The sequence below is a fragment of the Ammospiza nelsoni genome, chromosome 19 (assembly GCF_027579445.1).
Source record: "Ammospiza nelsoni isolate bAmmNel1 chromosome 19, bAmmNel1.pri, whole genome shotgun sequence".
NCBI lineage: Eukaryota > Metazoa > Chordata > Aves > Passeriformes > Passerellidae > Ammospiza > Ammospiza nelsoni.
In genome coordinates, this window is record NC_080651.1 from 6,825,662 (window position 1) to 6,839,228 (window position 13,567).

At 40.3% G+C, this 13,567-nt stretch overlaps 1 protein-coding gene across 1 annotated transcript in view; it reads left to right on the forward strand.

Annotated features, from left to right (window-relative positions):
- Positions 1-13,567, forward strand: part of TNRC6C (trinucleotide repeat containing adaptor 6C) — a 105,450-nt gene that overhangs the window by 12,566 nt on the left and 79,317 nt on the right. Inside the window, exons 2-3 of the mRNA XM_059486098.1 lie at positions 9,303-9,402; positions 9,948-9,969. Coding sequence (XP_059342081.1) covers positions 9,340-9,402; positions 9,948-9,969 — 85 coding nt within the window. The 5' untranslated portion in view covers positions 9,303-9,339. The remainder of the gene's footprint in view (positions 1-9,302; positions 9,403-9,947; positions 9,970-13,567) is intronic.

Below are 13,567 nucleotides of genomic sequence, written 5' to 3' on the forward strand. Positions count from 1 at the left end.
TACCTTGAATTGAATGATAGTAACTACCTGTTCTGCCTTATTTTTGTTCTAATCTAATCTGCTTGAGTGGTTATTTACCTTATGTGCACACAAAGGAGGGTCACAGCAAGTTAACACTGGCTGAGCTGGAAACTACCAGTGGGAGCCCAGGTCCTGCAGCTCACACCAGCTGCAGTTCTCTTTTTCTCTTCTTGGGGTCCTGCCAGGATTTTATTGCTCTTCAACCAATATTCCAAAGTGACATCTTAGAAACACTGTGTGCTACTGAGACAGAGCATGGAACACAGACACTTTCTGATCCTGGAATTTCTGTTTTACACTTTGTAGGAGCAGGATTATTAATTTAATCTCTTGGACAACCTAAAATCTGCCTCTAGTTTCAGCAGTTTTAATAGAATGTTTTTCACACCATGTTCTCAGCTAATGCTGTGATGTTCTTGGTTGGTTTTGAATGGCAGCTCCATTCTGCTCCTGCAGACTCCAGGTTTGGTGGAATTTCTGAGTGGATGCAGAAATCTGACTGCTGCCCCTGTTCAGATGAATTTTCTGTTACACATTTCAAGATAAGTTCATCAGAAACTGGAGGTAGCAAAGCCCCAGCCCACATCTGTTAGCAATGGATGATATCTTGATGTTTCAGAGGAAGCAATCTCCTGTCAAGGCAAATAATCTATTAATGAGGGTTAATTGCAGGACAGAGACATAATTGGACAGTGAGAAACCCCAAAACATGGCATCAAGGAATCATAAATTATGGTCAAACAAAAACTCTCATTGAACTTATGACTCCCCACAGGAACAAATTTTGCACCCAGACTTTCAAATTACAGGGTGAAGTTTCAATCTGAGTGCTCACAACTGTACCTGTAACTCCTCCATAGATTTATCTTGTGCACAGGGTGTGACTGGGGGCTTTCCCCCACTAATTCCCTGGAAAGGAGATTGTAGGATTTCACTTTGTACATGGGCAGAGGCCTCCAGTTCTCTGTCTAATTGTTTTTGTGTTTAGGAGTTGGTGTGGCCATATATCAATTTTGCTTCATAAAAAAGAAATAATCTCTTCTTTTTATGTTTTTCCTCTTCTCCAAATGTATATTTATAAAGATTTGATATACATTTTAATGTTGGGAGTTTTAAAAATGCTTCAGTGTGGAGGATTTTTCTTTACCTAATCCAAATCTTCTTTGTTGCAATTTAAATTCAGTGCTACTTACCACAGCTAAAGGAGAAAGATTTTACTCCTTGCTTCTCTACCTCTGTCTTTAACACCTTTTTGAATAGCAGGGTTGCCATTTCTTTAGATTAAGTGAAGTTTTTACCAAGAGCCTGTGCTTTTTTGATTTCTTTGGTGCTGTATTCTGGGTTTTCTCCAGCTGACCTGTGTCTCTCTTGCTGTAAAAGTCCCAAACTGGACACAGCACACCAGCTAAAGAACTTCTGACCATCTGTGATGTTGTTGATTTACCTTTGGAGTGAAATCCACTGCAGCACCTGCTTTTTTGTCTCCCCAAAACTGGTGTTCTCCCATTTGTTCCCTATGCTGTATTTATATAGGATATTTCCTGCCAAACATGGTACCTTGTGCTTTTTCTCACTGATTCTCTGCCTTTTTGAGTTAATCAGGGTGTTCTGAGTATTGTCCCTCCTTAATTGTTTTCCAGCCCCATGACTTGATATATTCTAGAAACTAAGTGGACACATTTTCCCAGCAGCCAAGTGGTTCATTAAAATTTTACTGCTGGGCATGTGGCACACTGCAACAGAAATTCATCAGGTCCCTGCCTTGGGGGAGGAGTTTTGTGGGTTTTTATTGTTTTTTTTTTATTATTTTACATACTACTGATTTTGGTATGTACCTTAAATTACTAAATAATAGTTCTTAAAATGATTAAATAATAAAGCAATCATATTCCTACTAACAAAAATCTCCATGTGGATTGAAAAGTAGTTTGGTTGCTTCTCTTTCATCTTTTCCAAAAATACTAGGACTGTGCTGTAGGGAAAAAAATCAGGCTTTTTTTAACCTCCACAAATCCTTGTTAGCTCTTGCTGATATTTTTCTCTCTTCCCTGTAAGTTTTGTGCAGTCTTTGCCATCTGCTGCTTTTCCAGAGTGCCATCCATCCACCTGCTCGTGCTTTAGGTACCCTGCAATGACTTAGAGATGGTAAAATGTCAGCAGGCCCAGCCAGGGGGGAACATCCCATTTCTCTCAGGAATTTTTAAGCTGTTCTTGCCTTTGCTGGCCTGGTTTCCTCTTTGGAGTGGTAGCAAAATGTTTATCTCCATCTCCTTTTCTTCCCTGCTATATCATGTAAGTTTTCCTGAGACGCCAAATCATCTCAGATTTTGGGAAAAGGGACTTTTAAACACATCTTGAGTGTTTTGCCTGTATGGTTGTTTGGTTCTCTTGATGGGGGAAACTTTTTTGTAACAGTTTTGTGTTAGGAAAGAGAGACCTATGGGACTTTTTTGGTCTTCAGTTTGTTGTTTATTGTTATCTTATTACAAGTTTTGGTACATTGTCTGTACTAGATTTAGTGTACAGGAAAAGCACTGTAAGAAGACAAAGACAACATTAAAATATTTAATCTTATTTCCTATTTATGTCTATACTAAAAGTCCTAAAACTTAAATTTCTCACCTGTGGTGGTGTTTGCAGGGGTCTTAGGATGAGGGAAGAGATAAGAATGTTGACTCCATGTTTCAGAAGGCTTGATTTATTATTTTATGATATATATTATATTAAAACTGTACTAAAATAATAGAAGAAAGGATTTCATCAGAAGGCTAGCTAAGAATAGAAAAAAAAATTAATAACAAAGGCTTGTGACTGACTGAGACAGTCCAATACAGCTGGACTGTGATTGGCCATTAATTAGAAACAACCCCATGAGACCAATCCCAGATGCACCTGTTGCATTCCACAGCAGCAGATAATCATTGTTTACTTTTTGTTCCTGAGGCTTCTCAGGAGACAAAATCCTAAGATTTTTCAGAAAATATCATGGCTACACTCACCTAATAACAAACTACACTGTTCTCTATTATCTGTTTTACACTCCAGTGAACTTAAGTCTATCTCAAAGTCTTAGTAGCCCTCTCTGTAAGCAAAAATCACAACCAGTACTTCAAAATATTCTCTGTCCCCTAGTTCCCACATATAGCTAGTGCTATATTCATCAGAGCTTTGGGAAGGAAGCCAGAATGGGCCATTGCAGGGATGGAGGTGGAGTGTGGGTACCCAGGGCATCCCTCTGGCTCTCCAGCATGGCCAAGACCCCTGCCAGGGGGCTCAGAGACCCTGGCACAGAGCACAAAACACCTGTGGGTTTGATTATGACCTGTGGAGCAAGTTACCAACCTCAGATGAAGATCTGCAAGCCATGGCAGTTAAGTAGAATGGTAGTGAAGTTATCACAGGGTGGAAAAGTAGATTTTGGGTTTTTTTGGAATGGGGGTTCAGGAGGCAAGATGGAGGGATCTGGGCATGTCCAGCCTTTCCCCTTCTTCTTCTTGGCCTCCATCTCCTGCTGTGATGTTGGCACTTACAAACTGGTTTAGAGTAGAAGCTCACTGTCTAACATAGGTGAGAGGTATTGGAAAGTAATTGTAAACATTGTATATGTAGTTTTTAATATAGAGCCATAACACTGCCCTGGGGGCAGGCAGAGTGCCTGGAACTGTCCGGCTGGATGGACCTCAGCAGGGCAGGAGAAAATTTTTTATAGATAAGAAACAACAAACAACCTTGAGACAGAGAAATGAAGAGCCCTGACTCCTTCTTCAAGCACCAGGCTGGGAAAAGAGACTTTCTAACACATCTTGGGTCACTGTGAGCAGCAAAAGATCCTGACAGTGGAGCAGGAGCAGGCCTGGCTGTGGGTGCTTTGCTGCCCCTGGCACCAGCTTGGCCAGAGCCCATGAAATCCCTGGGAGAGGAGAAATCCCTGGGAGAGGAGAAATCCCTGGCAGAAATCGGTGTCGTCACCACAGCAGCGTGGCCGTTGTTGGCCATCTGTTCCCTGCTGACCTCTTTAGGGAGGGCTGAACAGAGAGACAAGTGCTGTCACTTCAGCCCTCACAGGGTCATCTGTCACTGCTCCCCCTTCCCCAGAAAGAATCAAAACTAATATTTCCTCTTGCATGTTAATGAAGCACTTAAAGGTTGATTTGTTGCTTTTTGCTGATATTTTTTTGGCTTTTCTCAGTTTGTCCCTGTGTGTTTGCACTGTTTTTTTTTTTTTTCATATTTCCTTCTTATTTATTTGACCTAGTTTTGCATGCTGCGTTCTTTTTTGAGGTGATTGGAGAGCTTGTAATTAGGGACCAGCTTGACTCTTTTTGATTAATGACTGAGCCTGGATATCAAGGGAACAAAGCTGGCACTTTACCAGTCACACCAGCTCCTTCCCTTCACCCATAGTTACTCTGCAAAGGTCACAGAGCTGCACCGTGCAAAGATGAAGCAGGAAACAAAATTAGCAATAGGCAAATACAGATTTTTGGTTTATCTGTTGCAGCACTTGTGAAAACAAGGATTGCAGATGCTCTGGTGACCTCCTGCTTTGTGTAGGATTCCTGCTGTACATGTGGGTATCTGCATTGTTGTTTAAATTCCTGGTGACTTCCAAGAAACAGCACCTGCCTCTTCATGTGGGACAGTATTTCAGGTGTCCTGAAGGAATCCAAGTCTGCCTTTCCAGAGTTTGATACTCTTATTTTGATGTTAATTTTTAATCCCATTTCATCACCACCCTTCAAGCTCTTTTCTGCCCTAAAGATTTCAGCCACTTCTTTCTTGCAATGGGATCTTGAAGAATTTCTTAAGTAGCCATTTTCTTCCTTTCTGTTTGAAACTGTGATACCAAATTTGGAGAATTTGTCTTTGAGAGCTCATGTCTGTGCTGTCCAAACCCTCTGTTATCTGTTCCTGTAACCATGCATGGATCTATTCATTCCTTCCATAAAACCTCTACACCCTGCATTTGGATGATTATTTGCCAGTTCCTTACAATTCCAGTTATAAGATTTTCCTTTTTTTTCCCATTTTTTCCCCTGCTATCATCACTGTTAGTAAAAATGCCTGTGCAGGAATGCACAATGACCTCTTGTATGGTGAGGAAAGTCAAAACCAGAGCAGTGCTTGAGCAGCTGTGTGCAAATTGTGGATTTCTGTCAGTAAGAGCAACTTCCACCACTGTCAGGGGAGTTTGTTCCAGCATAAAATAGGATTTAAGGTGCAAGAGGTACCTTGGCATTAAAGTATGGTGGCTAAACCAGACAAAGGCATCTGTAGGCAGGGATTAGGAATGCTGTGCTGAAAAGGCAGTTTTCCTATGTTAGTAAATAAACCTTCAGCATCTTGCTTGTACAACAAAATTAATGAGGTTGTTGAGGTTAGGAGCAGTGTGACATGGAATGACAAGAGAGACAGGTCTGTGTTTAGCCCACAATTACTGCAGGAACTTCTGAACTCTAAAACACTGTGTGGGCAATAATACAAATAGACTCTACCTGAAGGGTGTTGAAGAACACTGTTCCCAAAAGGAATATTGCAAAATATGCAGTATTCATCCAAAATGTCCCCTCAGTGCTGGTCCACAATGCCAGCTGTGCCTTAAGCTGTGGAAGCAGGAAAACTCAAGTTCCTACTTAGCTAGATTTGTTAATTTTTTAAAGGGATTAATAAACCTTTCAGCAGCAGGCAATGACAGAGCCACAGTGCTGGAGTTGTTGTGGCCATGACCTGAGCTCCTCTTGCTTTCCTGCTCTCAGAGAGCTCTCAAGCACATCCACTTTAAAGATAACCTTGGCTTAGGCTTGGATTTCATAAGCAATTTGCAATCTGTGAAAACACCCCTTCATTCTGTAGTAAAACTCCTTGCTCATAAAAATCCCTCCCCATTCAGATCCATATGTAAGAACAAGGCAAACTCCTACAGGGATATTCTGAGACACTCCTGCTTTAGAACTTGAGCTTTGTATTCAGAAATGTTTTAGCCAGTTTCCTGCAATAAAGATTAAATTGTCGCTCAGGAAGCAAAGCTGTAACATGTGCCTTTGACAACGTAATCAAACTTTATATAGCCATGTTTTTATTGTTTTCCTTTTGTTTTGCTCTTAGATGACTAATTTCTGCCTAAAAGTGACAGCAAGAGTTGCCATCTGAGAGGCCGCTCGGAGCTTTATTTCTATTTTAAGCATATTTAAAGCACATGTATTCACAAGTGTCATTATGTAAATCAGGTTTGAAAATTGAGCTCCATTAAAAATTGCAGTATCATTTTCTGAGCTAATCCAAGGCTATTTTAATCTCACAAATGAAAAAATAACCCCACAACCAAACCTCAGGTTTTTGTGAGGAGCGGCGCTTCTACCTCTGATGTTGTAATTGCTGTGCTAATATTGTCATAAAATACATTGGATTCTTAGTGGAGGAAAATGTTTGCTCTTCTTGGATTTCCAACTATTCCAAATTTCACTGACCTGAGATTTGGAATATTTGGAAATTCCACTACATTGCCTGGAAACAAAAATTGATAGTGGAGTCCAGTGTAAGGAATGATTTTGGCAGTGGTGAAAATGTCCAACCCTTTAAAGACTTGGCTGGAACAAGAAAGGTTGGACCAGATAATCTTTAAGATCCCTTTCAACTTGGTATTTTAGGAAAAGAACTTGATATTATAAAGGAGGCTTAAAAAGGAAGTTGGGTAATAGATAATTTATAGCTTAAAGAAAACTCTGCATGTTAGGCAGAGTGGTGATGGTGGTTTGTTTTTGTGTGTGGTTTTTTGTTTTTGTTTTTAAATACTGCCCTGAGTATTGAAGGGGATTTAAATGTAACTGTGGTGTTCTGGAATGGCTGTAATGGCATGGGGTTTCTTAAATACCAGCAAGAGAAAACCAAAAAGTTTCTCATTTTACATGGACTTGTTTCATTCACCTGCTTTCAAAAACCAGAAAAAGCTGAACTTCCTCTGGCAGCAGTGTGAGGGCTTGGGGGAGTTCACTGGAACTGGGCCTTTGTAGAGTCTGCTGTGACTTGGGTAGGGAGCACTGCAAATGAAGGGCCTGGATGTTGTTTCTTTGTAGTTTCTGAGGTCCTGGGGACTTCAGTTCTCCACTGAGCTAACAGGGATAAAGGCAAATCTGTTACAGTTCCAACTCCGTTTCTTTTGGCAACCGAAGTCATCACTTTTTGTAAAGTCCTACAAGAAGCCATTTAAAAGTACAGTTTCACGCACCTTTGTCTTAAGTGTGATTTAACAATTTTGGATCCCCACCTGCAGTTCCTAAGGGCAGATATTTCCCAAACCTCAGTTTACATACAGGGTTTAAAAGGTGGCCCCTTGGGACTGGCAGAAGCTGAGCAGGTGGTGAATTTTTGGCCATGACAGAAGGTAAATCAGTATTTAAAAACCAGATACTTAATGCCACATTCTCCACTGAGCTAATAGGGATAAAGGCAAATCTGTTACAGTTCCAACTCAGTTTCTTTTGGCAACCTAAGTCATCACTTTTTGCAAAGTCCTACAAGAAGGCATTTAGAAGTTCAGTTCCATGCATCTTTGTCTTAAGTGTGATTTAACATTTTTTTAGTGTAATGCACATCCCCACCTGCAGTTCCTAAGGGCAGATGTTTCCCAAACCTCAGGGTTTAAAAGGTGACCCCTTGGGAATGGCAGAAGCTGAGCAGGTGTGAACTTTTGGCCATGACAGAAGGGTGAATCAGTATTTTAAAAGCAGATAATTAATGCCATCCCAGCTGCCTGGACCTCCAGTGGTGCACCAAGAGCTCCCAGATGTGCCCAACCTCTGGCTGCTGTTCCAGGCCCTGGGTCTTGCCATATCTCTGACTTCTGTAAATAGTCTGAGTGCTGTAAAGTGCCTTAAAAAGGCACCAACGCCTAAGCTTAGAGCTGTGAATTGCTTTCTGTAGTGTTTATAGTTTGGGGTGACACAAGGAAAGGGAATCTGCTTTTAATTTAGTCTGGAGCTCCATACAGGATCTGTGTAAGCATTAAAGCATCTGCATGGCCAGGGTCAGTATTTACAGGCAAGGGAAAAAGCCAAATCCCAGAACGCCCTCCAGAACCAAAATATCAGAAGTTACAATGTTCCCTTTTTTATAACAAAGGGAAACTATGTAGGAAAATGGAAACTTGTTAAGAGGCAAAATGTTTCATGGGGAATGTCTGAAGACACAATCAAAATCTGAAGAGTGGTTTGTTTTCTTCTTTAGGTAAAGAGCAGTCTGACAGATTGTGACCAAAAATAAAGAGTTTTGTAACTAAAAACCTCTTTTTTTAAACACCAACAAAGATCCAAACAAAGAAAAGGGAGGGGGGGGGGGGCTACAGGCTTTGGCAAGGTAGATGTAAAGCAATAGTAAATTAGGCTAAAAGTGATCTTGAGGAGTAATTGGAAGGCTTTGAATCTAATAATAGTGATGGTAATGGCTTCAGCCCATCGGAAACAGCCTTCTCAGAAGATCTGTGAGACTGATAAATGATCAGGACCTGAAGAGCTGTCAAGGAAGATAAAGCAGTTATAGAGAAGTAAATGAATTATTTGCATTGGTATTTATTGGAAAGGATGTTGGGAGGGTCATTGCTATAACCATTTATTTCAGTGATGGACATAGGAAGCAGAGAAAATGTTTCAGATGGGTTTCCTTCTTGATTTGGGAGTATTCAGGTTAATTTTTAATCAAGATGATACTGGAACAGTCTTGTTTTGCATTAATGCAAATTCTTCAGCAAGAATTTATAGGATGAGCACAAAATATGATTATTGGAATTCATCTGGGCCTTAGTTTACAACTCTTGAGAACAAAATTGATGCGTGTGGAAAATTAATGCAGCATGTGTTTGATCAAAAAGAGAAAAATAGTTGCAAAGTAATGAAAGTAATGTAGTTGCTTATGTTCTTCAAGGTGTATTGTGAATCACAGCTGCTGAAAGCCAGCAGAACTTGCATTCATTACTTTGTTCCTTTTTTTTTTTCCAGTTTCAAACTTTCTTTACCCAGGATATGCTAATATTGAACAGTGCTTATGAGTGATTGTGGAAAGACATTCCAAATAAAATCTGTCCTTTCTGAATTCTCACTGCCTGCTATTTTATTTGTTGTGAGTTTCAATTTTGGAACAGCTCTTTTTTAGAGCTTTTATTGCAGCATTAGAAGCAGCCTTTTTTAGACATGAGATGTAGAAAGTTAGCAATGCAAATATGGATTATTCACCTTCCTGGAGAAACTTCATCTTACTGGAAAACTCTTCCTAACTTTTGTTCTTACCAGGGAGAAAGAACAAGAAACACAAGAAGAGGAACATTTGATGGAAGAAAAGAAAAAGAAAAAGCAGGAAGAAAAGAAAAAGAAGGAAGGTGCTCAGAAAAAGGTTTGTTCATGTTCCTGTTGTAATAATCCTTTCACTTTTTAATGTGATTATGGCTACTGATGCTGCAGCTCCACTTGTGGGAATTTTAATTTGAAATAAGAATCGATGGCTGTCTTTTCTGGTATAAAAATCAGGCATCATAAAAAGTTCCAGACAGATTATAAAATAAACAGGTCCTCTGTGCAAGGTGCTGGTGTGGGTGGGTTCAAAGGGATGCTGGATAAAGTCACAGAAGTTCATTGTGCTGGGTGCTCAAGGGCCCAGAAAGGCTCTGCCCCCCAGGAGAGGGAAGGCTGGCTGGGTGGAAGGGGCTGCTGCCCTCTCTTGTCATTCTTTACACTTCCTCTTTGGCATCTCCTTCTGGCTTCAGGCAGACATTTCTGTCACATGGAGTTAAACTAAAATTCTCTAGTCCTTAAATGAAACCAATGCCTGATTTATGTAAGCAGTTTCTGCAAAAAGTTAGGCCTGCAGCCCTATAATTGGTAGGTATCATTTGCAGTATTGACAAGTGGTTGATTTGTTTTGTTCTTCTTTTCTTTCAGGCTGCTGAACAAAAAACCAAAGGTAAATTCATGTTTATTCTCTGTGAAATGTTTGATATTTTGATAAGCTTGTTTAAAAAATGTGCTTGTACTTTTTATTCATTGTGTCGGTTTAATGAGGGGAGTATATCTTACTAGGATTGTTATATTCCTAAAGTTTTGTTGGGATTCTCAGCATAAGCTGTGGCTTATCTTGCTGGGTGTATTCTATGGCAGCCTTTTGACAAGAATATATGGATTAATTTTCTGTGAACCATAACACAGCATGTGTCATCTCTTTTGTCAAGACAGATGCAGTTTTCCATTTAGTTGTTAGTAGTTATTTATCTGTTTCAAAGACAAGTAATTGCCCCTTTCCCCTTACACAATTCAACTCAATTTAATGTGTAAACTCAATTCATGGAGCTTAGAAGAAACTATTTCCCCTGCTGCCACCGCTGCCTGTTTTTCTTTCTGTGTGGCTTTTCTGCCTGGGAAGTGAGTGGAGCTGCTTTGCAGCAGGGTCAGGAAGCAGCAGAGGTAAGAAATGCCTTTCTCTTTGGGGGCACTGGGCTGCCAGCTTCCCTGGGAGAAAAGTTAATGAAGCTGTGCCTTTCAGAAGGGTGAGGAAGAGAGGCAAGGTAATGTCTTTCTTCTGCATCTGGTGGCCTACAGAGCTTTTTGTGTCTCAGTTCTGAGGCAGCTCAAATGCATTGTCATTTCTTGGTGGGTAATTAGGTGACAACCAGGCAAGTGGAGCTTCCCAGAGTCCCAAAGAATGAGAATTAGGGAAGAGCCAAGCCTGACATAAGGGCTGGACTAAACAACTTATGTTTCTAACACTTATGATGTATTTATGTTTCAAACACTTATGATTTATACAGCAGAAATTAAATATTACTCTGATGAGATGAATTCAGAAAAATAAAGTAATAACTGCATGATGAAGATACTGTAACAGTAATTTATCAAAACCTTGTCCTTTTCTTTCTGAGTTTTTCTTATGTAGAAAGGGAGAGGTCAGAAAGTTTTAGTTTAAATTCTGTAGCATCTGCACTGTGAGATTTCATGTCATTTATAACACTGGATTTTACTTTCAGGAGAAGGGAGCAGAGGTATGTGAGTCCCACCAAAACTTAGGTACATGAAAAACCTTGGAATTCAGATACATAGGAGCAATTTCTATCTAAATGGAATATTTCTGTTTTCACAGCATTGCTTGTTTTGTTCTCTGTATCAGCTCATTTCTGTGTGAAAAGGTTTCACTGTTCTATAATGGATTATAATGACTTTTTAATATCACAATTCAGCAGCAGATGTTTCTGCTGTCAGGGTAACTAAATTCATTTTCACGTGGTAATGCAGTGGCTCTTCATTTCTGTTAGGAGTGAGACACGGAGCCTTCTGCTTTCCCTCTGTGGGATGTTACTATTTCTGTCTGTGTTGTGACAGCTTTGCTTTTAATTGCTTGAAACTGCCACGTTTAAGTTTCTAGTTAATAACCTCAGTTTTTCAGGTATGCTTGTGAGTTTGTTTCTTTCAAATTTAGGGACTGCATTTCTCCATCTGTTGGATTTTTTTGTTCATTATCCATGTATTTAAGAATCTTCTATTGCCATAAAATATGGATCAGGGAGAAGACAGCAGTGCATCAGGATAGTTGTGTTAGAGATTAAGCAGCTTTGGCATTTATTGTTTCATCTGTGAGAGCAGTGATGCAGCTTTCTGTGGTTCAGCATCACTGGAAGGGGGGACCTGTCCTACAGAGAACCCAAACCTCCTGTTCATGCTCAGGGCAAGGGCTAGGGGTTATTTACAGTCCTGTGAGTGACCCTTCTTTGAATTTCCTTTGTCTGCCAAATGCCTTGTTACTTTTCAGGTTGCTTTGTGGAAATGTTTTATTTCCTCTTTATAGTGCAGTTCCTTACATTTATCTTTAGGAGGGATGTGCATGAGCTTAGGAGAGGTAGCAGGAATTTCTTAAAATAGATAAAATATTAATACAAAATTAACGAGAGGAGGAATCTGACTGAACTTTTTTCCTACAATATTCAGAGCTGACTGTAAACTTTATTGCAATGCTGCACCAAGTGCTTTATTTGGATACATTTTTGAGGATAAGTGACACATGCTACTAGAACTAAAAGGCAACACAGGGATTATCATTGAATTTAGTTAATTTATTTCCTATCTGAGACACAGCAATTAAATTAGTTTTGATGACAGCATGGCACAGCAAAACTGAGTGAGTGGACTGCAGCAGGTAATGCATGCCAGTGAGCAGGATGTATTAAATCAGAGATTAAAGCTGGACATTTTGCAAAATGTAGATTTTGGTAGGTGAGATCTTTATAAATATTATTTAATGGAGCTCTTTGTGGTAACTTAAAAAAAAATTTGCTTAGTTTTATGTGTGTGTCACTGAGTTCTGCAAATGGGTTGCCATGGCAGTGAGAGGTGCTTGCACTAGTTGGGTCCTAGTGGAGAAAAAGAAATCACACAAGTGCAGGTGGGATCTGGCAGGGTTTTTCAGTTTGTTTTCAGCTGGCTGGGGCAGGGTGTTTGTGCAGCCCCTGTTTGCTCTCAGCAGTGTTTGTGAGGAGAAGGCACTTGGCTGAAGTGGGTAGGAAGGGCCAGGTGGTGAGGCTTGAGAGGGAGGGAGGAGTTGGCTTCTTCTGTGCTAGAAACCTGTGACCAAGGTCTAATTGTTTTTAATTAATAGTTAGTTTTTCATGGATTTGTCTGTCCCAGAGCCGTGGAGTTGTTGTGCTGGCCAGTAATGAACTCGCGTGGTTTGTTCATGTAGCTCGGAGCTGGTCTGGGCTGCTGCAGGTTCAGTCTCTGGTGAGGCCTCAGGAAAGAGAAGGGAAGAAAGAGGAAGGAGGTTTCCTGTGGGGGTGTGTTTGTGGTGTGTTGTCAGTTCAGCCTTGCTCTGAGGCCTCAGCCCCAGATGAATGTTTCCATTTGTGATGTGGAGCACAAACCCTTCCAAAATAAACACACATTTCCACCCTTAGGGGAAAGGTATGTGCTGCTGCAGGAGCCCAGGCTAGCAGTGCTCCCTCACACAGCTCTTGCATCCACTGAAATAAATTCTTTTCTCTTTTTTAACAATGATCCAACCATTTAAATCTTCTCTACAGCTCCTTCAGTTTCTATTTTTTTCCCTGCAGCGTTGTTTGCCTGAGTATTTTTGTGAGGCTGGATCTTTTATAAATACCCCGTTGGCAACAATTCTAGGGAATGTGAAAAGAAAAGAGATTGGAGAGCTGATAAAGACCTGAAATGTTTCTCAATTACTTGAAAACAAATGAAAGTAGTCTTCCTGTTCAGCTGGAGAGAAGCACTGCAGAATTAGATGAGGTGGGAAATGAGCAGGTTTTTATTGCAAATTCAAGTTGTTGTTCTTTTATGGTAATTTTTTTCAGAACAGGACTATTGAGCACAGGCTATTAGTGTTTATTTTACATGTATAAACTCTTGCCAGTTTATGTGCACTTGATCAAGAAACTTTGTGTATAAAGGCTTTTCTAATGAAAACATTCAGCTGTAATTGTGAGCTCTGTTCTGTGTGGTAAAGGGTCACTAGCATAGGAATGGCTTTTATTTAATAACCACAGGGGCTTTCAGGGAACTGGGCT